Source organism: Brassica napus, chromosome C8 (genome assembly GCF_020379485.1).
Source record: "Brassica napus cultivar Da-Ae chromosome C8, Da-Ae, whole genome shotgun sequence".
Taxonomy (NCBI): Eukaryota; Viridiplantae; Streptophyta; class Magnoliopsida; order Brassicales; family Brassicaceae; genus Brassica; species Brassica napus.
Window position 1 is genome coordinate 31,043,152 of NC_063451.1, and position 27,221 is coordinate 31,070,372.

At 32.2% G+C, this 27,221-nt stretch overlaps 3 protein-coding genes across 3 annotated transcripts; all 3 read right to left on the bottom strand.

Moving 5' to 3' along the window:
* Positions 1-8,389: 8,389 nt before the first annotated feature.
* On the bottom strand, positions 8,390-9,417 carry LOC106425912. Its single transcript, XM_013866628.3, has 3 exons — positions 9,242-9,417; positions 8,977-9,143; positions 8,390-8,645 (listed from the first exon to the last, which is right to left on the bottom strand). The coding sequence occupies exons 1-3, from the start codon at positions 9,363-9,365 to the stop codon at positions 8,631-8,633; spliced, it is 306 nt and encodes a 101-aa protein (XP_013722082.1). The 5' UTR covers positions 9,366-9,417; the 3' UTR covers positions 8,390-8,630.
* A 4,503-nt stretch (positions 9,418-13,920) lies between these two features.
* On the bottom strand, positions 13,921-16,781 carry LOC106425969 (protein NRT1/ PTR FAMILY 5.15). Its single transcript, XM_013866681.3, has 4 exons — positions 16,473-16,781; positions 16,174-16,391; positions 15,541-16,088; positions 13,921-14,824 (listed from the first exon to the last, which is right to left on the bottom strand). The coding sequence occupies exons 1-4, from the start codon at positions 16,594-16,596 to the stop codon at positions 14,017-14,019; spliced, it is 1,698 nt and encodes a 565-aa protein (XP_013722135.1). The 5' UTR covers positions 16,597-16,781; the 3' UTR covers positions 13,921-14,016.
* Positions 16,782-20,907: 4,126 nt separating this feature from the next.
* LOC106425968 (phosphatidylinositol-3-phosphatase SAC1) lies at positions 20,908-25,801 on the bottom strand. The gene is made up of 16 exons (XM_048766528.1): positions 25,563-25,801; positions 25,258-25,462; positions 25,020-25,185; positions 24,731-24,953; positions 24,574-24,650; positions 24,184-24,371; positions 23,981-24,078; positions 23,774-23,907; positions 23,566-23,700; positions 23,066-23,450; positions 22,848-22,969; positions 22,480-22,590; positions 22,136-22,339; positions 21,713-21,898; positions 21,415-21,526; positions 20,908-21,314 (listed from the first exon to the last, which is right to left on the bottom strand). The coding sequence occupies exons 1-16, from the start codon at positions 25,674-25,676 to the stop codon at positions 21,063-21,065; spliced, it is 2,712 nt and encodes a 903-aa protein (XP_048622485.1). The 5' UTR covers positions 25,677-25,801; the 3' UTR covers positions 20,908-21,062.
* Positions 25,802-27,221: the final 1,420 nt, after the last annotated feature.

Consider the following 27,221-nt stretch of genomic DNA (forward strand, 5'->3'; position numbering starts at 1 on the left):
CACGGTTCTGCTTATTACGTACATAATACTGGCTTTTCTTGTTGTTCAATGTATTTCCGCGATCTTTGGTTTAACAATATTTTCTTGTCTACGTAATATTTTAAATAGAATAGGTTTCGTCAATGATGTCACGAATTATTACTGTAGCTATTAAACTAGTAATATTACTTAATTCAATCATTTTTGGTTTCTATGTGACACTATCTTATGTTAATAAATTAATATCGATGCAAGACTTGATATGAAAATATTTGATTCAAGCATTTAAAAAAAAAGAATGTAAAGTGGATCAAGGTTTATAAAGTGTATAATCAGACATTTTAACTCGCGTGATAAATCTTTATTACAACATTTATGTTGAATGAAAGTAGCGTGTCATTCATTATCGTTAAATTGTTTGGTGATTTTTGTTTTGGGTGATAAGTACTCCATCCGTTTCATATAAAGTGTCGTTGTAGAGAAAAAATTTTCTTGCAAAATAAGTATCATTTTAACATTTCAGTGCAAAATTTATTAACTTTATTTTTCAGTTTATTTTTCTGTTGGTTGAAATATAGTTAGATGTACGGATAATGATGTTTTTATATTGAAAATATGTAAAATTAAATATTTTCTTAATATGTGTGTATAAATCTAAAATGATACTTAATATAAAACAGAAATGATATATAGTAAGAATTAACTTGACAGTTGACAAAAACAAATATTTTTTGCCGAAGGACAGCTATGCCGTCTTCCATAGAGCTTTGACAAAATACATAAATTATAATTATGATAAACAAACTAAAACATTTTAGTTTATAATTCCAACTATGATTCTTATAAATTGGTTGTATTTTTAAAAAACATGTCAGAATATCAGATTTCCCAACAACCTGATTCTAATTACAGTTAGTATAAAACAATCCCTCAATGCATAATTTTTTTTTATTTATACATGAAAAAACATAAACAGCTGAAACTAAGAATTAAGTAATTTTGCTACTGTGTAACACGTTGCAGGTTTTTTTGTCGTATATTTAAGACGCTCATTTTCTCTAGTTCTCATCCCGGCTCAATTTATTTTAAACTCTAATCCCTTTGTTTCATAAAATTATATATACTATAGAAAATCTTTATTTTAAAAAAAAATTATTTTTAGTATTTTCAATGCATATTTTATTAACTAACTGCAAACTTTAAAAAAAATTAATTGTATTTATTAAATTTTTATTGAATTAAAATTATGGAAAAAAGATAATCACAAAAAATATGTAAATTTAATGTGTTTTATTAAAATGTGAAAATTTTAAAATATAAAACATTTTCAAACGGAGTGAGTAATATATTAGAACATAAAATCTGTAGTTGTGATTATATTTGTTTCAGTAATGATGCAATTGTTTAATACATGTTTGGTAAATAAAATGATTTATGAGTCATGATGCTCTGGCCACAATTTTGTCGGATTGTGGCAACTTTTTTTGGTAAAATGTTAAGATTTTTTTTTGTTAAATATTGCGGCAACTCTTTTCGTCTTAAACTTAAAGATTTGATTTTTATGACTGTTGTTGTCAGTAAACTCATATTTCTTCTCCATTAGTTATTGGTCCACACTTTGTTTAAAAATTCTTAAAGATTTGATCACTGGTTCTGGGTCACATACAATAGAATATATTTTAAACTCAAAGAAGCTTCAGTTAATAAGTTCAAGAAAACTCTTCAAAATGAAAACAAATCTACAGAAAACATTTTTTTTTTTTGTCGTCTATCCATCTACGATAGATCAAGTGAAGAACAGACGAGCCGATCCTCCGAAAAACATTTCCATCTGTCCGGGTATGATCTATATGGGAGAAAATATAACCTCTAGTCTTTGCATTTTTTGTTAACCCGTCTGCCCGGCCATTCTGACTCTGAGCAATATGACACAGTTTCAAATCCTCAAAATCATCTTATAACCTCTGGAACACCTTGATCTCTGTCGCAAATGCTGGCCAGCCCATCGGGTTTGTAGTAATATCCACTAAGACAGAAAACATATCTATTCGGGACCAAATCAATTATTTTCCCAAGATATTATATAATTTCGATTAAATATAAAAAATATTAACACGTTTTCAACGTCTAGTTCAAAATTGTTGTGTTGGTGTGGCGTTCTAAAAGAGGTCAAGGAAGAGTCGAATCCTGAACTACTTTTTTTTTTAACATAAAAACCGAAATGTTACATTCCAACTGCAGCTATTGCTCTCAGTAACTCTAAGCAATTAAAGTTGGAACTATTGCACAATTACTAATACAAAACTTGAAATGTTACATCAATAACAATAAAATTAATATTTGTGTAAAATAAAATTCCTTGTGGTAGATGGACATTGGTTTAAAAATAGAAAAAAAGTCGACTCGTATATGGTACAACCATAAATTCCGCTGCCTAAATTCATACTATTAAGAGCAAAAAATAACAAATTCAATAATTAGGATAAAAATGACATTCGTGCCGGTCCTACGTAAAAGACGCAAAGATACTGATTGCTTGTGTAAACGCAATTTATATAATTTCTGATTAATTATATCTTGAAATGAGAGTATACGACATCTAACCTATTTTTTCAAAAAAAAAACATCCAACCTATTTTCCGATACGATGGAGAATATAATCATTTTTTAATTTACATGTAATTAAGCTCCCGAGAAAACCGGCGATGTTGGTACCTAAAATTCTGGGAAATGTTGTAAGTATCCTGTTGGAGTGACTCGGTGTCTTCAAAATTCGCACCCCACCATTTAGGTTTCGAACTGTAAAACCAGTTCAACCACCACAGATGATGCGGATGAAGTGCAGATCACATGGAAGAAATACAGATCAAACTGTATAATAAGTATAGTTATAAAATTATTTCAATGCAATTTTATCATTGTTAGAATCTAAAACGATATCAAAATAAAATAAAATTTCAAAATGATACTATAAAATATGACAAAAAAACAATTTATTTAGACAGATATTAGAAAACATAAAATTTTTATGACTTTTAAGAAATTATAAATTTTTAATTGTAATTAAAAACCAGATTTTAATATCAACCCAGATCACGATTTTAGCGAGTTTGACTGATTTTTTTATTGGATTTACCGGTTTAACTCAAATCCGGTTTTAACACAACCAAGAACCGGCCAAAAATGAGTCACAATCCAACCTGTTTAATCCACCGTTCCACTGGTCTGGTCCGGTCTGGTTTTTAAAACATTAATTACGGTTTATAATGATAAAAGCAATTTAAAAATATATTATATATTTAAATAATAAAAATAAAAATAAAATACATAATATATAAATACAATACATAAATAAAAATAAATATTGCACTAAATTTATGTTACTATATATTTAAAATTACAATATGAAAATATTAGTAATGAACCAAATATGTCTACTTCCATTAACAAAAAAAAATTCTCATTTTCTACTTATCTCTCTTTTTTATTTTCGTTATATAAATTTTACATTTATCTAAATTATTTATATGATATGTGTATTTTTAATTATGTAAATGTATACTACAGTAGTTTAAATATAGAAGTTTATTAAATATATTAATAATCTGTTATAAAATCATTTATTGGTGATAAAAGAAAAAAATGGGAGAATATTACCAAATATCTAGGAGATCTGCTTTTTTTCAGAAAAGAAAAAAAAAATGGATTGCATGCAGTTCTCCTGCAAAATAAATTAAAAAAAAAAACAGAAAATGGTGCATGGGGATTAAAATGCAGTTCTCCGGCACAACAGATGATCTGTCTTTTTCCCGCCCCTCCGTTAGTGTGTGAATGGGAGCTGCGTTATTTTAAAAGCGGGACGGTATTTATAAACTTTATCTATATGTCACCAATCAACAACAAAACGTAAAGTGTTGTGCGTTTTTTTTTCTTAATAAAAAATGACAAAAACAAGTGCGGTTCACCTTTTGTGAAGGAAAAAGTGAATTCCGCACTGAACAGTAAATCCACTGTCATTTTGGTACGAGTGTTTATGTGCGGTTTTATGACATCTTATATTATGACATCTTATATTCTTAAAACATCAAAATTTGATAAAGAAATGAAATTAATGCTGGAAATTATCAAACTATTCTAAAATTAAATAAAAGAGAAATAATATTTGGAAAAAAATATAAAATTAATTATAACAAATAAAATTCTCTCAAATAGTTTTTTTAAAGTTTTTGTCTTAAAAATAACCTTCAAAAAATAAAATGATCAAAATAACTTTTTTATTTAGAATTTTTTTAAAAAAATTTTGACCAAATCTTTTTTTTGAAACTATATCTTCAAAACCCCACCCAACCCTTTAACGCTAAACCCTAAGTCCAAATTAGTTAAACCCCTAGGATATAAATATATTTTTACTTTTTGATAAAACTTTTTTTTGGTCATTTTCCTCATTAAATACTATTTTTGTGAAAATAAACTAAAAAGGATTATCCTAGGAAATTTCTCTTATAACAATAATTAAATATTTATTATTTACCAATCCAAATATAATCACTGTTTAAACCAATTTTTTGTATATAATAACTATTCAATTTTGTATTGTATGTTGATTGATCAAATATTTATATTGTTTTAAATAGTGACCTTAAATCGATAAAACTGAAATAAATATATATTTTTACCAAATTCTTATTTTGTAAATTAAATAATTAATTAATACCGCATATATATATATTTACCAATCACATATACATATATATATATATATATATATATTAGAATAATTATTTTGAATTATTTTTATTTAAAATAAAAAAAAATAAAAAATATTATGACACTATCATCAAGCAAACAACTTTAATTTTTAATTGTATGAATATATTTACTTTGCATTATTTTTCAATTAAAACCGCACTACTTTTCTATCAAAACCGCACTGTTTTGTTTTTCAAATCCGCACTTATCTCGCAAACCGCACAAACCGCAGTTGTACCGTACCGCACTTTAATTCTGCACCGCTTTTACCATTCGGACCGTTACTCTCTCCGTTTCATACATGTTTTTTTATTTTTATTTTTTAAAAATATTCATATTATACTTTTTCAATATATGTAATATGACAAATTTTAAATTTTAAACATATCTATACTATTATTTGAGAAGTGAATTTGCTAATTTGTCACATTCTCCATGATTTTAGGCTGAGTTATTATTTTTAGTAAATAATTTTAACTATCATTAAAATACAATCCATTATTTATATGATTAAAAATTAATATTATAAAAGTTATCTCAAAAAAAATGAAACAAGTTTTTGAAAAAAGAAAAGCTAATATCAGGTATTTATTTTGTGTTATCTACATCTTTCTTTTTTATTCACTAATTTTTATAATTAGTAGTATATATATAAATATAATAATTAGATTTATCCTTATACTAAAATATTAAAAATATGTAAATAAAAAAAATATTTATATTTTTTTAGACGTAATATGTCATGGAATATTTTTTGAATTATTAAATTTATTTTAATATTAAAATAATAATAGAAGGTATATAAGCAATAACAATAAAGTTGATTTAAATTTTTTTGTTATTTCTGATTTTTATAAATATTTTTTTATTGGGAATGGAATTATTTTAAAATATTTTTAAAACATCTGGCTCCAAAAGAGAATATTTTCAAAATATTAATTTTTAATTAACTCAATTTACTTTTATGTTCTTCAAGAATTTCATTGAATTATAACTTTTTTTAAATTACAATTTCTTTCAAAGACTATTATGTAAAGACAAATGTGATTTGTTTTTTAATAAAAAATGGATTTTCCAAAATTATTTGTTTCAGTTATAATTATTAAAGTTTGAAAGTTAAAAGACCATTTCGAAAATAAAAAATTATAATTTTATAATAAGAAAATACTATTTAATCTCTATATTTAGAAGCACATAGAGTCGCTATTATAAATGAAAAATAGAAATTGACTATAACATATTTTCCTCTATTATAGCATTTAGAAATGAGTATAACAATAGATATCGAATTTTCTGTACATTATATATTAATGTTTTATTTGTCAACATAGCTGGTTTATTTTAGTGTTTATTCAGTTATCTTTGTTTAAAAAAAAATATCATTTTATCTTTTTTTATTTTGATTCAAAAGAGTGTCATTCTACATTTACAATGTAAATTTTTACATTAAATCTCTTTCTTATCCTTTTAAATAACCAATAGATGTGTAGTTAAATCATTTTTATTTAAATAATTGTTTAATAAATAAGAATAGATTAGTATATTTTTTATTTTCTTAATATGTGTGAAATGTATCTAAGTGACACTTATTATGAAACGGATGGAGTATTATGGAAGATATTTCACAATATAATTATACAATATCAATCGTTTATTTACTTTAATTAATATAATATGTAAAGTTGGGTTAGGTCAAACATTGTTTTGCTTTTGATTTATTTTGAGATTTTTGGGTTTCAGTAATTTCAAAAATTTGATTGAATAACATTGCTTTATATTAGCTGTTGTATATTTGTTATTTAATTAGATAATTATTATAAATTAATATAATTAAAATTGTTTAAAGATAATAACATATTTTAAAATAATAAAATATTGACAATGTTGTCCAAAATAATGTTTTTAAATTAATAAAAATTAAGAAATTGAAAGATTCATAAAAATATTACAAATTTAATGTTTGACTTAAGAACTATTTCTTTAACTTTAATAGTACATTTATTAAGAAATATCTATAAAAGAATTATGCCCGCATGTGCGGGCAAAAAAGCTAGTTAATTATATTTACTGAACTTTAATTGATTAAAAATCATATGAAATAGCTAAATATGGAAAACAATGCATTTATTGTCAAAATTTTACGTATGTTTCTTAATAAATGTGAAAACTCTAGAATATACATTATTTTGAACGGATGGAGTATGTTACTTACTATTATTCACCTTTTTAACTTGGCATTCTGCACTCCCTAACTATTGTTTTTTCTTTGTAGTTATACAATCAGTATCAGTAATCCACAATGACACTACTCGCTGATTACCGAAAATTGTATTTGCCAAAGAGTTATTCTTGGGTTCACCAACCAATAAATTATTTTAAATTAGATATCTTTTAAAAAGGGAAACAAAATATTATCAAGTTATATTATGTTTAAAAAAAAATTAATAGTTACAGAAAAAAGAATTTGAAAAATATATATTTTTAACGTCGCCAGCAAAACACTAAACCCTAAATCCTAATCCCTAAACCTTTGGGTAAACCCTAAACCCTTGAATAAATCCTAAACTTTAAATAAAAAAAACACTAAACCCTAAACTCTAAACCGTAAACTCTAAACCCTTGAGTGTTTTAGTGTTTAGCGATTTTGATTTAGAGTTTAGGATTTATCCAAGAGTTTAGGGTTTATCCAAGGATTTCGGGTTTAGGGATTAGGTTTTAAGCTTTAGTGTTTTGCTGGCGACGTTAAAAATATATATTTTTTAATTACTATTATTATTTTTTTTTCTTACCTTTTAATGTTAAAAACATAATATAATTTGACAATATTTTGTTTTTGTTTTTGAAAGATATCGAATTTGAAATAATAAAATCCTATTGGTTGGTAGGTCCTAAAAATAAGTCTTTGCGAATACAGAGCTTTTTCTCCCTTGCAACGGAACATATGATTCGAGTGGTAGACATAAACGTCAGTAATAGACTTCTCTCTATCCAACAAATGGGAGATGATAAATTGGAAGTTGGGTTATGTACATGGTTTGGAGTAAGAACATGAGTCATGTTTGATGCTCGAAATGGGTGTTTTCTGATTTCTTATGAGTTTCAAACAATATTAGAATTAGAAGCACTTGAAAGTATTTGACTGAATAAATTTTACATTCATTCCAAAAAAGAAAAGATAAGAACGTGTAGTATTATCCCGACCTCTCGATGTTTCCTCAGAAGGAACCATCAAACTAAATGGACAACGGCACCACGAGGGACGTTTGCATGGCAGTTAAGTTAGAACTGGAGAGACCCAATCTGAGCCGTTAAAACTCTTCTAATTGACCGTCATCAAGATGTGTGAACAGGTGGAGATGATTGTATCTGTGGACGATGATTGGGTTATAGATTATAGGGAACTCTGAAGAAGTACATTGTTCCTTAAGTATATGCTACACTTGTGAATTATGACCACACATACTGAATATGAGTGAAAACAAAGTGTTGCCCACGATGAACACCGAAGACGAGATGGACTTTACGAGTGAGAGTATACACAACTTGTTAGTTAGCTAAAACATGGATCAAATTGTTAGAGCTAAAGATGGCTATTAAGCTATTAACATATCAATAACTCTTATTATGTGGACAAGGAGCCTGGTAGAGTCGAGCAAACCAATCAGGAAGTATTATTGATTGGAATTTCTAAAAAAACGTATGATTTTTTTTTTCTTTCCCAAAAATAAGTCGGAATGAGTTGGTCGTTAAACATCTTTTGGCATCAGCCAATGTGTACAAAACCACTGAAAAGCAAAAGGTTAACAATTGCATATTATCTCAAAAACCAGTATATAACAACAACTCTTGTAGTAAATACCCATCATCAATGTTTGGGTTCATCCTCAAGATTCCTCGTTCTCTTACTCTTCCTCTGCCTGGAATCAATCAACAAGATAACACAAAATAAAACACACTCAACTACTTGATAAAAAGAAGATTCAAACTTTTCACACCTAACCAAAACCTGGAAACTATGACAAAGGTGAAGTAAGGATCTCTTGAAACTCTTAAGACTATTTGTTTCGATTATGGATTCTTATCAGCTACCTGAATCATTAATTCTTTTAAACTACTATGATAACATCATCACCATTTTTAACTTCCAATGTTTATCCTAAATGCAAAGAAATACATGATCCAATAAACTATATGTTACTGAGATTCCAACAAATCAAGGCAAAAGGCGAATAGAAACTTTCGATTCACCTGAGATACAGAATAAGACGAAGTCTCTGTACTGATGGGAGCTACCAAAGCGGCGGAAGTTGAAGACGACGATGATGCATCAAAGGCACGAGAACAATCGGTGTACGCAGATCCAATACCGAGTCCAGCACCAAACGCAATCGACGCCCATCTTGTCACGGGACTCCCTATGCCAACACAAGAGAATTGATTTTATCATGATGATGATGATGAATCATAGATAGATCTGAACTGAATCGGAAAGTGGGGAAAACAAAAACCGAACTGAAGAACAGAAGACCGGCGAACGCGCCGCCGAGGGAGGAGTAGACTACGCGACGAGCGGTGAGATCGAGACACGCGTCCCATTTAGAGTTGACATCATCACTCTTCTTCTTCTCCTCCTCCATTTTCGTGACTCGATTCTAAGTTTTGATTTCTCGGAAAGTTCTCCTTCTTCACTTTATCGATGTCAAGGTTTTGTTGTGGGCCAGGCGAACAATCATGGGCCAGCCTATGGGCCGATTCTTTTATTCCGTATTGGGCCGCATAGATTTAACATTTTATTTTGGTGAATCGATTTTTATATTTTTGACTTTTGATACAAGTGAATTTCAAATAACAAAAGTGGAATTTGTTGAACAACAACGAATACAAGCTGGAACTAAATTTATATTGAATAATAATAATAATTTCAATTATCCAATAATTATATGTTTAGTATATTGATATGAATTGAATTAGGCACAATTCGTTTTTGTTTCTAGACGTTACATTTGGATGATAATATTCAGATATTGTTTGTTTGGACACTATTACGTCAACATCTGGATACAACATCTATATGCGAAATCTATGATATATGAATATCTAGATATTTGAAATGCAAAAAATGTAGAGTATGGATGCTACATTTGCATATCAAAATTTAAAAACATAAATATTCTTAATAAAATAAAACAAATATTTTAACTAATTATTATAATTATTAGGGCAAATCTCCAAAATAGCACTTTTCTAAGTTTATGACAAAAATAGCATTTTATGTTTTGAATTTTTTTTTTTTTTTTCAAAATTTGAAATCTTATCCCAAAACCCCACTCCCCAACACTAAACCCTAAAACCTAAACTCTAAACCCTAAACCCTAAACTCTAAACCCTAAACCCTAAATCCTAAACCTCACCCCTTAACTCTAAACCCTAATGTCTAAATTAATTTACCATTGGAGTATAAGGGTATATTTATCTCTTTTGATAAAACATTAAGTGCTATTTTGGTCATTTTTATTCTTACAAGCTTTATTTATGACAAAAAAAAATTTAGTGCTATCCTAGTCATTTTTCTAATTATTATGTAATAAGAACTCGCTAAAAGTCGTGTTTTATCGCTAAAACTGTGAAATTACAATTTTCTGTTAAAACCAAAAATTTTGTTTTCTTACCTAAAGCGTAAAATCGCGTTTTCGGCCAAAACGGTAAAATTGATTTTTTCACTTATAATAGGTCTGGGCACGGATCAGATATCCGGGTTTTTAAAGGTATTTGTGATTTGCTTCGTATGTCACGGATATCTAATTTTTCGATTTGCTTTGCTTCAGAAAAATACGGATATTCGGAAAAACGGATATCCGAAAAATAAATAGATTTTTGCGGATATTTACGAATACTTATGGATATCTCATCTGTTTTTATTAATACAAATAATCTTAAAATTTGTATATAAATTTGTTTTGTAAAATATTTTTTTGCATGATATATAAGATAAAAATTAAAAGAAGTAATGAAGCTACATATTTTGTAAAAATTTTGAACTTAGTTAACAATTATAATAAGAAAAAACTTAAGAAAAAAGTTATAGTTGTCGTAAAAAATTTCACTTTCTTTTATGTAATACTTTTATATAAGTAATAATGTGAATAGAATTCTCAAATCATATGTTAGAATAATAATTATATAATTTATACATTTATAACTTTAAATATAATCAACATATACATGTATTTATATATTGTCGGATCGGATCGGATATCCGCTTCCCAAAATTTTAATATTTGTGATTCGCTTCGATTTTAACGGATATTGATTTTTAGTATTTGCTTTGCTTCGAAGGTTTACGGATATCCGGAATTTTTGGAGCGAATCGAGTGATTGTTTCGCTTTGTATGATTGTTTCGAAACGCTGTCAACCGCTACCAACCGCAAACGCTGCGTTTGCGGGTGGTAGCGGAAAAATCAGTCAGGCCCTTTGTGGTCCATGTAGTACCTTAATTTAAAAAAAGGACACAATCCGAATAATTGTAAGATAGATTATAAAGAACATTGAATAAATACATGAATACCATAAATCAAACGAAATGGACAACGAGTTTTTGCAGAGCCGAGATTTAGGAATCTCTTTCCTTAACTCAAAAAATGCTCTGTAGTGTGACGGTTATATGACGATTAGAGTCCCATTATAAAACTGCATTTTTCTTCTATTCACATCACTTGAATAAGAAGCCTATCAAAATTTTATTCTTTGTGTACTCTTATTGACAAAAATAAATAAGAAGATAAGTGGAAGAGATTATTGTTGTTCACTCTCTTGTCAGTGGAATGAGAGAGAGCATTATATAGATTGGAAAAAGACCAAATATGTTTTTGGTCTTAGTGGAGATAAATAATGCATTAATTTTTGGCATTAACCACAAAATTAATCAAAAATTAAAGAGGCCTTTTAGCTTACTGACCAAGTCTCATTCTTAACGAGAATTAATGACTTTTGACCAAATTTATTCTCTAGAAGATTTGTTTATTTTTATAATCAAGATTTTTTTATGTAGTGATCAATTACATAAACTAAAACTTTGATATATAAATATCGGTTGTTGGATAATGATCCATATACCCAAACCGTTATCTAAACCGAACTCAAATCCGAATTTATATTGACTTAACTTGCTGTGTGCGCTTGGTTTAATATATATTCACATTTTTCTATAATTGTAGAGGGGGGTTATTGGTTTAAGAATTTTTAAAGAATTATAAAATTTTAAGAATTCATGGTTATTGGTTTATGGATTTTAAAAGTCTTTACAAAATCCATTGTTATCGGTTTAAAGACTTTTAAATTCTATTCAAATCCTTTGTTATTCAAAAAGTTTAGTTTTTATTGATTTTGCTATTATATTAAATTCTATGGTTATTGGGAACTAAATTCTTTATATTTTTACTCATAAGCTAGACTTTGAAAATAGCATACATACTCATAAGATTTCTAAAATCTGTGTACTAATAAATACATTCCCACACTTTATGATATTTTTCTTGTTTGACATGTGATTTTCAGAAGATCTCTTTGTCGATAAGTTTCGTATTTGGTGTTTTCTAACATAATTTTTCGTTTGTATGAGTGGTGTCTCAAAAAAAATGTCAATGAAAACAAAACTGTTAAAAATATGTCATCTAGTATGAAAATAAAAAATAATTATTCTCACAATATAACTAAGAACAAACCATGCATAACACAAATAACCAATACCATAAAACGCATTTGTCTATGTAAACACACCAAACGATAATATAATAGTGTCTCATCGAAATTCATTGTTGAAAATTTCAACAACTTTTTTTGTACCTTAGAAGAATTTTTTTTTTTGAAAACTATATTGTGCAAATTCTTAATAATCAATAATAATCTATAGAAATTAATACAAAATATTTGATAGAAATTAGGAAACATTTGTGAAATTTACTAAACTTTTAAAAATATGTCAACTTCTAAAATCACTCAACTCTTTCAAAATTCTGGTTTCAATAACCCCTAAAGTTAGCAAACCTGTTAGATTTCTCCACACTATCCATTTTGCGCTATTAAAATAACAATTTTAGAAAAAAACGTTTCTCGTTCAAACAAACTCTAATTTTAACACATTTATTAAGATTGAATTCCAACATGCACAGCTCAATCGTTCACAAGAGGAATCGGATTCGAAGCTTTAACGAGTTCACCGCCTTCGCCTTGGACCCATATCTTCAACCCTTGTGCTAGCTTACCACACGCGGGTTTGGCAGATACGTGTCCCTTTCGAGAAGAACCAAAGTTGGACAGAACTTTCTCCAAGTGGAGTAATGATTTTTTTTTGTAGCACCCAAGTGGAGTAATAATTAAATTTTCAAATCAGTTCATCATTTTGATTGGTTATCTGCAGTCGCGAAATCAAATATTCCTTTTGGCTCTACCAGCTGTAGTGCTGGGTTAGCAGGTCAACCCGCCCCGATCCGCCCCGCCCCGCCCCGCCGCGGATCGAATCATTTTTTCGATTCAAAAACTCGACCCGCATAACCCGCAAACAAAAACTTTTATATCCGCACCCACCCCGCCAAAACCCGCGGGTAACCCGCCACCCGCCAAACCCGCAGATAATATTAATTATATTAAAAATAGTTATTTTAATTAAAAATGATTATTTTCTAATTATATAATAATTATTTTAATTAAAAATAATTATTTTTTATTTATATAATAGTTATTTTAAAAAAATACTATTAAAAAATATATTTATAATTAAAATTATAAAAATATTTATTGTTTTTTATATATTTTACGAAAACATGTTTTTTTTTCAAAAATGTTTTTTGTTTTTTTTTTAATTTGCGGGTTGGCGGGTATCCGCGATTCAAATTCGGCTGACCCGCACCCGCCCCGCTCAAAATAATCTCGATCCGCACCCACACCCGCGATTTAAAAATTTCAAATGGTTCGACCCGCACCCGCTCCGCGGCGGGTCAAACGGGGCAGGGCCCGCGGGCAATGATTAAAATTTCCAACTCTAACCAGCTGTTCTTTCAAGGAGGAAAAGACTTGTTGGCACTATACACAATGTCTTTAAAGGGTGAGACTTTCCTTTTCACTTTTTGTTGAGAAATATATATAACCATTAACAAAAAAAACCACAAACCAAATGTGTAAATAACACAAACAAAAACACAAAAGACAAATCAAAGTATAAGCAAATTATAACTTACAAGTTAGAACCACAACTATGATATGAATGTCAACAAAACTTGTTTTGTGAATTCTTAGACTTGGTCTACCCGACGATACACATACAACTTGGAGATGAACAAGAACGCAATGAAAGCAATGGCGGTGAAAGCAGCCAGCAACAAGTAAAAGTAATCAACATGGGCTCGGTTCAGGTTAGTGTTGAACCAGTTTTCTCCACCGTTTCTTCCGGTAGCCCAATCAATCACAGTGATGAGCAAACCACTTAAGAAGCTCGAAAGTCCCAATGCACTCAAAGAAAGCGAGAGACCAATGCTCCTTAGCTCGGTTGGGACTTGGTCATAGAAGAACTCTTGTGTTCCCACCAAAGAAAACACATCGATCATCCCGAGCAACAAATACTGAGGAGCAAACCACCATATGGACATTGGAACCGTCACGTCCGGCTTGTCCACGAGCCCATGTTCTCTGGCGATATTCAGCCGTTTAGTTTCCACCAATGCAGCGAGCACCATGTTGAAGCTCGAAAGCACCATTCCAACTCCTATTCTCTGGAGCATTGTGATCCCAAAAGGCTTTTTGGTAATCATTCTAGCTAACGGTAGAAATACATGCTCGTAGAACGGGACAGAGATGAGAATCGATACACCGATGAATGATAACAAAGAAGCCGCAGGGATTTCCAAACCCGGTAAGATTCTTCTGTCCACCGTTACACCTTGCTTAGTGAAGAAAGTCATGAATTGAGCATATGGAATCGTGCTCACCACCGATGTGATCCATATCGGAATAAGCCTCACCAAAGCCTTCGCGTCTTCTACATCCCTACCACTACATGGCTCTGCACCGTCTTCCCTTGCAATCATCGCTTTAGCTAGGAACCTTTTCACACAAGATAAAGAAACACTCAAATTACACCAAACAGTACAAAACCAAAAACTCAAATGATTACCAATTTTAGATATGTATGTTTTTGTGTGTGTTTACACATTAAATTTTCATAATAAATACTTCCTCCGTTTAAGTGTCTCAAAACACTCTTCACACAATAAAAATATGATTGAAATACATTTATATTTTTATTAATTACATCTACTTAATCAATAGTATTTAAAATAAATAAATTTATTTATTAGATCACTGCATTTTATTATTAATATTCAGTTGAAAGTATGCATTGAAATTCTAAAAAGACAATTTTTGTGTAACTATAAAGACATATTTTATGAAACAGAAAAATATATTTTCTCTGTTCCTAAAAGATCCATATTCTAGAGAAAACATATTTTATATTTTAAATGTAATTTTTATCAACTAGTGAGAAATTGTAAAGTTCAAGAACATTAATTGCATTTTTTAAAATTTTATTGGTTTAAAAATATACGAAATACTGTATAAAATTACAAAAAACTATGCATTTATTAAAAAATGTGAAAATTTTAAAACTTGGATCTTTTAGGAACGGAGTATTATTATCTGTGATTATCAGTTTTGTCTAGATAAATATAATTGATTGTTGGGAGTTTCTTTTTGAAACAATTTTTGTTTTTAGAAGAAAAAAATTTAATTATACGAAACAGAAACAATATGCAACTTACTGGAGCCGACCGCTATGTTTCTCAGACGGACCATCCTCCAACAGACCTTGTCCCAAACCGGACCCTGCTAAACTCAGCTTCCGGTTCTTGAACGCCACAAAGAAAACTCTACCGATTCTTGCAAAAGCGTTACTGCTCTCCTCGCGGTTTCCCTTAGGGTATCTGTAAGATTTTCTCCCGAGCAAGAACATAACAAGAGCCATAACCATGAACAAGCAAGGGATCCCAAACCCGTACGCCCAGCTAACATTATCTTGCACGTACGCAACGACTATGATCGATAAACTTATCCCAGCAGATAAACTCAAGAACCACCAGTTGAAAAACGATCCTCTCGAGATCACTTCCTTTGGATCTCCCGAGTCAAACTGGTCCGCACCAAACGCTTGAACACACGGCTTGTGTCCTCCCTGTCCTATCGCGACAAGGTAAAGAGAGCAGAAGAAAAGTATGTTCACCGAGACAGAGGGCTTGGCAGAAACATTGACGCGCTGCTCTGATTCTCCCGTAAGGAACAAGGAAGCTGATAATGTCAATAGTCCTAGTCCCTGTGATAAAATTTCAATTTCGGTTTAATTCGTACCGAAACCAAACCGGTTTACTATTTTTTTATAATTTTTTTTTTGTACTAACCAGTATGTAGATGAGGGAAGCTGCAAGAATTGTACGGTAACGACCAAGATAAGCGTCTGCTACAAAAGCTCCTAAAATAGGAAGCATGGATGCGGTTCCCGACCACGTGTTCACGTTCACGGCGGCGGCCGCCGTCGATTGGCCGAGAGGTCCGGTTAGGTAATTTATCAAGTTGCAAGCTATTCCAAAGTAAGCGAACCTCTCTGCAACTTCAACACCTGAAAAGCAAGATTCAATTAGTATTTATAATGAGCTAAGTTGTGAAGACAACAGAGGCAAGCCGGAGTTAGATTCTTCACCTATGATGAACCAGGCGGATCTCCATCCGCCGGTGGATGATTTTGCGGCGGGACTTCCACGGTGGTCGACGGAATCGCTGACGTAATCTTCAAGAAGTGAAGCTTCGTCTTCAGGTTTCTTCATTGTTCTTGGCGATTGTGAGATTTAGGAGATCTGAAACTTTGAGAAAACGTGGAGGGTTACTTGACCTTTAAAGATAAATCTTGCTCATCACTAATGAACACGATGTAATTAATTTTATGATATTTTCTTCGTCAATTTATTAGATAAGAATGTGATAAAGGAACGTGTACGTTCAAACTATTCTACACTGACACCTAATTACTATTTAATTTATTTTGCATGTATATTTTTTATCGAAGAGTGTTACACGAGCCATGTACTTTTAGCTGTATTTTATTTTTTTGTTTTTAATCGGCAGATATTTTCTTGTCGCATTTTATTCAATCGAAAGTCAACTCAACTATGATGGTGGTTTACTGGCGCACGACTTATTATTAAGAATCTAAAATCAAGAACCATAACATCTATGTTTTTTTTTTTTGTAAATTTAGTATAACTACTGTTACTAATTATTGTTGACATGTTGTTCTAATTCATTACTAATATATTACAAATAATGTTTTAAATTTTCATAGTATTTCTTAATTAAGGATTTGATTTAATTTATCATCGGGAATTTATTTTGACTGTAATGTGAGAATTTTATTTGATAAATGTAATGTGAGAATTCTTGTTCATTTACTTATTTGTTTCCCTGAAACTCTTTCCAAGTTGCTTAATCTTTGAACGATGGTTGCATGTTCCTAATTTCCTATCCTCTGTTTAGCTGTCACTTTATTTGTTCTTTTTGGTTACAAGGTTAGATATTTTCGACGTGCATATCACAATCCACGTCCAGACAAAAAAAATATCTATGTCGAATTGGTTAGATTTTGGGCTTTATCTGTGTGCTTCTACTAGTTTTCCTTTTGGATTTTTTTTTTTTTTGTGTGTATCAGATCAGCCAAGTCGTCTCGATGGCAGATTAATTTTCATATTTGAATCTTCTTGTTTAAAATGCTCATTTGATAAATGTTGAGGTTGCAAAAGTTGTTAGAAAAAAAATGCTCATTTGATTGTTATTTCGTTTTCAAAGATGCAACCTTATCGGCTGTGTTATTGCGCCAAACACGGAGTTGGATTTTGACTGTTACTTTGTCTTTCATGTGTTGTGTAAAGTTTTATTCCTTTTTGGCTGAAATATGTCATATGTTGTGTGAAGTTGTAACTTGTAAGATATAATATAACAGACAATATTCCACACTTATCAATGTATCTTGCCACGATTTTCGATTTAATGTGATAGTCATGAAGACAACAAATAAAAAGAAAGATATGAATACTAGCTAGCTGATTCGTATTCCGTGATCACGTTTATTTGTTTTTGTTGTAAATTTGTTTCTTGATGACTTTTCTAATGATTCTGGTTTTGATTTTTTGTTAGCTTGATGTAGTAAAATGTTATTGATGAAGTACATGTTTACGTTAACATCTCACGTACTCTCAACCACAGTCTCAAGTCTCAAGACTTTTGTGAGATTTTAAACATTAAGACTTGTGGGACGAAGTGTTGAAACAGTAGTGATTGATAAAAAAATCATGGAACATGGTGGAAATTTATGATATCCAGTCATGTACATCTCTTTTCACATTAACGGATTTTTGAAGGTGGGTCTTTCAAAAAATAGTCTGTTACAGATAATATATTTTTTTACAGATAATAACAATATTTTAATGTTCAGAAAAATATTTTAATAATAAAATCCCATTTGAAAATTTGAAAAATTCATATGAGATTCTTTCATTCGAAAAACTTTTGCATAGGTCCCACATGTTTTTTGAGAGACTTTGCTACTAAAATTTTCTTCTTTTTTTTAGATTTTACTTGCAAACTCCGGATACGAATGCTTAAGAGCATGATTATCGCGGAATCCAAAATGGATTTATGCATGAAATCAGTATGTGGATCTCATGTTTTCTTTAAAAAACGGTCACTAACGTCACCAATTACGAATCACTATTGGCCAGTTTCTTACACTATTTTGCGGATTCCACGACACGTGGCAGCCCGCGATTGGTTCCGTTTTAATTTTTTTTCTTTAATCAGATAAAAAAAAATTAGTTTTTGGGTTTCACCCGATAATCATTCTCTAATAATTTTATCTGTCCATTCACAAAAGTTTCGTGAGCAGTAAATTGAGAATACAGTGAATATGTGTTTTGCTAGTCAAAATTTATAACGTTTTTTTTTACAGAATTCATTTTTGTTAAATATTTTGTACATAATTTATGTATCCACACATCTTTTTAAATAAAATATTTAATTTTATTCAAAATAAAATATACATTGTTACTACAGATGCTATTTTGAAATTAAATTTTAACTGATGCAATATGAAATTTGATCCAAACGAAAATACTTGAAAATAACTGAATCTACTTTTACTGTAACTATATATACAGATGTGTGTTTACTGATGGGAAATTAAGATTTTATAGCTAATTTTCCTTAAACATTTATATGTATTTTTTTTTTCTTTTAAAACCTTTCTAAAATTTGTTGAAACCTCTCTTTGTTAACCAAGCAAAAAAAAGAAGTTAGAAACTCTATATAACATTTTAGCCAAGTCCCTGAAAACACACAAATTCGTATCTCCTTGTTTTTTTCACCATGGGTAGAAGAAAAGTAACACACCAATTGATTTCTGACAATTTCTCTCGTCGAGTTACGTTCAGAGATTGCTTCGTCTAGTGTACTCAAAGATGCTGATTATTCTGACGATCTGATCAAAGTAGCCGAAGTGGTTGAGAAGAGGATCCATGTGCTCAGAGAGAGAATCCGGCCTTTAGAATGATATTAAGAGAGTGTAGCCCTTTAAAAAGAGTAATGTGTTGAATGTTTTGTTTTTGACGACGTTTTGATACGATTTTGTTTTGAAAGATTAAGAGATGGTATTAATCTCTTTGTCCTTCTTGGTCAGGATTAATGTATTCCGTTTATGGGGAAAATAGGCATTTAATTCCCGAAGTATTTGAAATCGGCAGTTTTAATACTCAAGTATTGCTTACGCATATTTATTCCTCAGCTAATAGTTGACTGCGCAAAATTGGGAACAAAATAGTCAACGGTTAACTGATGAACGGAAAATAACGGTTTCCGTCAACTTTTTAACGGTAGAATATTCTAATCATGATTTTATGCAGTCAATGATTAATTGGGGAATAAATATGCGCATATAATACTTGAATATTTAATTTTCCGACTGAAAATACTTGAGGAATTAAAAACTCATTTTTTCTTTATATTTCGTATAAGATTGAAAGTCACTAACATCAATCCCTTTAAAAAAAAACATAAGTAAAAATTTTTTCAAGTTAAATAAAATCATTATACGAGATATTTGCCTTTAGAAATAGATTGTTGATTTTTTACAATGACATATAAAATAATACAAAATAATTACAATTACATCGTATTGTTGATGTACTTCATGTTTAAATCACTTTAGATGATTTTTAAAATAATTCATAGTTAGAAAGGTTCATAATTTGAAATAACATACAAGATATTTAATCCCAGAAAAAGATTTATTTAGTTTATAAAAGCATTTAAAATAACATAAGATAATTACATTTGCATTGTATTGCTGATATACAATATATGAATGTGTAAAGTACATATAATTATATATGATCGTCTAAAGTAGAGATCCAATGTACAACATATAATTGTCTAATAGATAAAACTCTCGTATATTGGTTATATCTAACTTGAGAATATTTCAAATTATGATTTTCTATAAAAAAAAAAGAGTGTTGTTTTTAATTCCTTAAGTATTTTCAATCGGAAAATTAAATACTCAAGTATTATATGCGCATATTTGTTCTCCAACTAATCAACTGCGCAAAATCATGATTAAAATATTCCACCGTTAAAAAGTTGACGGAAACCGTTATTTTTTCGTTCATCAGAACAGTTGACTATTTTGTTCTTAATTTTGCGCAGTCAACTATTAGTTGGGGAATAAGTATGCGCAAGCAATACTTGAGTATTAAAACTGCCGATTTCAAATACTTCGGGAATTAAATGCCCATTTTCCCTCCGTTTATGACATATTTTATATTTGTGAAGATCTTCTTCCTTATCCAGTCTCCTTAAAATATATATTTTAGATGGATCATTGTGTAATATAAAAATTCGTGTATTATAACTTGATTTCTATTGTTGGTCTTACATATTATGTTTTTATTTTAGTGAATCTTGTAGCACCACATGCATGTTAGCATGATCACTATAACTTTGCCATTTGAGTTAAAATTAACTCGGTGGAAATATTGGATACAAACAACCCGATTTTCCGATAACTCGCTAGGCCTCGTCCACCGCACGGATTATTTTAGAACAGGGGTTATCATTAATCATGAACCAACAATCTTTGTGTTCATTCTACCTAAACAAAATGTACAATCAAACACATTCACAAGCAAAAGAGAGATGTGTCTGGTTTGAGATATGTTCTTGGAAGAAACATTATTGGTTTTTGTGATTAAATGACCTTTGGGACCTTATCATCTCCAACGAGCCATCTGGCTAGCCAACAAGGATCTCCGGCGAAGTACTTGCATTGCGTTGGAATGATCCCGAGGTCGCTGCCGATCTGAGCGTATTCATTTAAAGCGTTTTCCATCTCCGAATCTTCTTCTCCTATGTCCATTACGTCGACTGTGTTCATGCGAAGAACTTCCGCAGAGTTCAGTTCTAACTCATGGTCGTTTTCAAACGGCTCCATAGCTGGACACTGTTTCAATTCGGATCATAACGAAGTGGAACATTTTGAATTGAACTAAAAGATATCTATTAATCTGTGGTTGTATATCAGCAAGATAAAGAATCTGAACCTGGCAGAAATGGGCATAATGTCTGTAAATTTCGCTGTTTTCATCTTGGTCACCGAGGAGAGTACCACCATACCAACCATTGGCTTCATTGGTTGATGTGATCGATAGGTACCTATACAATGAAACAATTGCAGCAAGTGATATGATGCAACCAGAGCGACTAAAGCGATATCCGGATTTTGAAATGCCAAGCTGTGGTTAGACCATCGTTTGGTCAATATGATTCAGCGAAGAGTTTACCAAAAAATATTACAAAATCATTATGAAGGAAGCTTAGGGAAGGAAAAAAAACCAGTACCTTTGAAAGATATCTTCCTGATGATCGTTGGACTCAGAAAGCCAGTCCAAGTTGCAGAAATCGTTGACTCTCTCACTCGAGGTCACTCCTTTCTCACTATCATCTGCATCAGGTTTTGTGGCAGAGTCACTCTCTTCGGGCTTTCTTGAACCAAACAGCCAATTGGGTGTCTTGAGCTGAATCTCACTGTAGTAGATAAGAAAGCCAAGAAATATAAGCTAACATTCGGCAAAGTTATGGTTTTGGTTTGAACTAAAATCTCTGTTTTTTTTTCTAAACTAGAAACCATCTTTCTACTTTCTAATACGGATAAAAGTCCTACTAAACGTAAAGAAACACGATTCAAGGGATTACTAGCCACTCCAAGAAAATTTAGTCAAAGGCGTAGTAAGATGATTGAAAATTTCAGACGAGGGTCATTACGCTGCATCAGGAGCAACACCAGTGCTGCCACCTGGCCTCTGGTCTGTCTCGCTACAAAGCCTCACATTCTTTATTGAACTACATGTCTGCTCGATCAGTTTGTCAAATGACGTCAGCTTCTTCCGTGAGAAGTCTTCTCTGAAAGCCGGCACTGGTGCAAGATTGACTCCAATACCACTCATAGGTTTCGCAATGGACTGGAGCCTGCAATGCAACAGATTTAGAAATCATACGAAACCAGAGGTCATCTATCATCTTATCTTGGGAAATGTAATTTAACTTCTTTGATATTTTCATAAACACATAATCTGACACGCAGTAGGTTCACTAAAAGTAGACCTTACCCCCTTTCTGGGAAAATATCATCTCCAATCCCTGACACATGGAGATAATAATCAGAATCCAGCTCCCAGAGCGCAGGTTTCCCTTCCTGAGGTTGAAAGTAGCCTAAGAATCTGCTTGCAACAAAAGTTAATAGTTACTAGGAGTTGAGACTCAATAGAAACGGATATGAAGAGTTCTTAGCCAACGATTCGTCAGAGGAACTTATTCTAAGGTAATAGCGGCAATGCCAAGGATGCAAGGGGTCTATTACCTCTATCTATATCATCAATGAGGCAAGGACACATAAACTTATTCTAAAGCCTTCATCTATAAATATATCAAGAACTTAGCAAGAAACTGAAGTGAATTTTGCAGAGAAGTATATTACAAGTTTATGGCGTCTTGCTTTTCGCCATCAGTGTAGGTATTGCTGTAGTATCGTTTGATAGACTTGAGAAATTCCCTAGACTGTGTCGTGGCCTTCCATTTCCCCTGCCTTTCTGGGAAAACCTATAAGTCCATTCAACGATGTTAATAAATAAGCATTGCAAACTGCTTCGTCAAAACGACAAATAACTGGTCAGAGGTGATAAGTGGTGTAATTACAGTATTATGCGCAGCTGAGCCGCCATATTGTTGTGCAAGGGCATCGCCCATGCCCTGGTACATATCCATAAGTGCAGCAGCTATGCTACTGTCGGGGTCAATCTTAGATGTATCACTCAAACCTATTGCGTGCAGCTGCCGGCCTAAAGCAGCCAAACCATATGCGTACTGTGCTACGTTTGTTCTATCCAAGCAGTCAATACAGTTGGTACGAAGAACCCCACATTGGTAACGAGGAGCTGCAGAATCAGTTCCATCGTCTCTTTTTTGTTGGCTTAGCTTCATCTCTTTCTCTCGGTTAGCAAGAGCACTAAGTATATCATTTGAACTCTCACCCCTTGAAAGTTCCAAAGAGTAAGCTCTTAGATCACGCAGAGATTGTTCCCTGCAAAAAAATCTCCATTAAATTCAGAAACGTAATATATACATCAGCTTACAAAATAAGCCAAATTTCTGACTACATATAAGTAATGGTGGATCACATCATCCCAAAAAATTACCTTCCAGTGCTAGCATGACTAAGTTGGCTAGCTTTCTTCTTAACAATTTTAGGCTTGCCACTGAAGTAAAATCCAGTCAAGTCAAGGGCTTCGCTTGCTACAGCACCCAAAACAGCCAATACATTCGCCGACTTGCTTTAGCATCAAAAATAGAAAGCAATGTGAGTTCAAGTTAAAAATGCACGAAAACAAATCCACAACATTTTACCTCTTTGCAAATTTGTGGAAATCCCAATGGATAAACTTGAAACGATTTTCTTCAGGAAAAATTGAGTTTAGGTAACCCACTGCTTTCGCAAACTCACGCCTTAGCACCATTTCCCGAGGTCTTTTCTCAACTGACTGAATAACTCCATGGAAATTATTGAGTAAGTACAAAGGGAATAATAAAAAGAGTATTAAGTAAAAAACTAACCTTGATTAAGTTGAGCACAATGATAGGATTCCCATATCGGTTCACCAGGTCTTCAAAATGCATTTTGGTTGACTCGTAAGTAGGATCATACCTCTGTACTGAGGCAATAAAAAACAACAGGAAAATGCAAGTAGATCAATAACCACACAGACGTTAAAATGGTCTAATAGAGATAACAGGCGCATGTTGCGTTAGTTCCTCACAGAAAATATCAGGCTTAGGACTAAATCTCGAGGCCTCTTGCGACCAAAAGAGTGGAATTGATCCTCGCATCTGCACCACTGAGGTCATTTTTCCTTTGCAAGATCCAGCTTCTTCATCAAAAACAAGTTGTTCTGTTTCAACATCATTCGCAACCCTTCCACGATCATTCACTCCCCTTTTCAAGTAACTGAGATAAAAAAAAATTACAGAATGAAAAGGCACTACATTAATAACAGAAAACAAGAGAAACAAGTATCCAAACTAGTCTAGAAAAGTTCACACTAAAAAAAATCTCCAAAGATACTAGATATAACTAAGAAAGGGCAATAGAAAACCAATACGGATTATGATTTCCTCATCCATGAGAGGCCTGGTTAGAAAATGTTTACCGTGTGCCTGCAAAATGTCGAGAACGTCTGGAGACTAGAGTAACACTGAAGTCTCTTCCATATATCGACAGCCTTATCTGAATGATGGGGTAGAACAATAAGTAGTAAGAATGGAGACGAATATAGATGAAGAGACAAGAAGCCTACACACACATACCTGCTTAAAATGCCCATGAACTAATGCTAGAGTCCAAATAGTGTTGTTACACCTTGATCGAATAGGCTGCGTCAGATATGCATTCCACACAAATATGTTATCATAGGGCACCCCTTCCTCACCAGATGATAAAACGTTCTTTTGCAGACTTCGCATTATAGGATACGTGTAACTGTAGAAGAAATCTTTGGTCAAATCTACACTTGACAGAAGCTTCTTGTACCTGAAAACAAAGCTAATTAATAGTCCAGCTTCAAAAGGGCAAAGAGCAAAACTCTAGGAAACAGACCTTAGTTCAGTTTTCGAATTCGCAGCATCAGACTGGATAGTTGCATGAGGGACAGTGATCATCTGACTTTCATCGATAGCGTATATCGCATGCCCACAGATGCAACCAATCTGTCGCCGTTTTGTCACCAAAACTAAGTAGTATGACTCCATAAACTTAGCACAACCTACAAGGCACGAAAAAACACGTTTACAAAAGCCAATCCAAAGATACAAAAACGCTGCTTCCGGAAACTAACCAGCGATTCCATAGACTTTGGCCACGAAGGCCAATCCTCCGGTGGCACGATTGCCTTCGGAGATACGCTGAAGCAGACTCTTGATCTCCTGAGGCGAGTACACTACCGGATCTTCGCTAATGTTGAGCTCCGACGGCTCCGAGCGATCGATCTTCAGCACTCTGAAGAATCGTTTGTTCCGATCGCTGCCAACTAGATAAAACCTCTGCTCAACAACATAGAACACACATGGAGCAATTCAATTCAATCTAGTGGTTTCCGTAAGGATTCTAGGGGTTCGAGATGCTCAATGGCTAAAAGCTTACCGCTCTGGTCTCGTAGAGCTTGAACTTTTCGAGAGCGTACGAGTCGGGATCGGCTTCGGAATCGTTGGCGGAAGACGAATAAGTGGAAGTCGTTGAGTTTTCCGATTTCGCCATGGCGGGTTAGTTTCGCAGGGAACCGATCGGGTTTCTCTGACGCCGGCGATGATTTGCGTTCGTAGACTTTTAACTCAATATGCCCCCGTGTCTCTTAAAAAATTCTAAATTCTCCCCACAATAAAATATAATTTACTTTTTATTTATTTTTAAATATAAAACCGTTTTAAAGACATCTATAACCGTATTCCATTTGGAAAACACTTCACTCAAAATCAAAAGCTAGGGTTCCATCGAAAAGTTGTCGGATTCGATTTCGCCGGTGATTAAATAGCATCGATTTCGCCTGTGAGAAGGGCTTTGATTTCCGCTACCAAACTCTTTGGTGATGAGAACCACCCATCTCTATCGACTTTTCTGCAGCAAGTCAAAACTATGGAGGTCCCAAAACTATTTAACACCGGTTAAATGATTTATCGCTTATGATTCATAACCTTTATATGTTTGTTGGTTGATGTTGTTTGCTTCTGCTGTTTATTTCATTGTTTGCTTTTCTTCTCGGCCTGTTTTTGTTGGATGCTCTATTTACTTGTTTCCTTGCTTCTCTCTTTTCTCTTTGGTTCTTATGTTTAGTGATTGTTTGCTTCTCTTTTCTGCCTGCTAATTGATGTATTTCATTGATTCTTTGATTTCTCTGTTTAGCTCTTGATTCTGTATATGTCAAGAGATCAATGCCTCCAAGTGTTTTGTTATACCGTTGATTGAGAACTGCCAGAATCAAGATGACATTGATAGGTTTTTTTTTATGTTCTTCAAAACCTCTGTAGATTTGTAAGTACTTTAAATATGCTCGATCCCTTTTTAGCATTTTTATTTTTTCTTGGCCATTTGGTCTATTTCTGGCATGAATGATGATTAAACGTTACGGCTTTGACTTTTTCTCAGGTGGATAACAGTGGTGGTGGATCGGTGGTGGTGGAAGACTGGAATGAGCGGTGGTAGAGGAGAGAGTGGTGGCAGAGGAAGAGATGGTGGTGCCGTCGTTAAGGAGCGGTGGCAGAGGAAGAGACGGTTGTGGCCGTGGATTCAGACTTAGTTTCACTACCTAAGGTACGTTAGGTTGTTAGTATGTAGAGAAATTGTTCGTAATTAATACTTGTAAGACAAAATAATATGCTTGTCCTGCTCTAAGTATTTAGCCACTAAGGAAGATGGTAAATAATTGGACTTTATTGTATAACAGGATCAATGAGCAGGTGCAGTTTGAATTATATTACATGTATGTTTACACGATGGATGATAGTGTTTGGACGAGAATGAAGACGACGGTGGATTGGCCAGTGTTCTGAAAGTAGTCAAGGAAGCTCGCTGTGGATTTTTAAAAGGTCTATATGTGTGAGAAGAGGACAACTGGAACCATATGCTTCAAGACGATGGAAGATATATGATGCAACACGAATACAAGAGCTTATGAAGAAAATAAAACTATTCAAACTCCAACCGCTTGAGAAGATTGAAGAGGCTTCTATATTTTGTTTAATGTTGTGTGTATGTCTTTTTGCATCAATAATCCAGTTCAGTGTTAACTATGTTTATGGAGTTTAA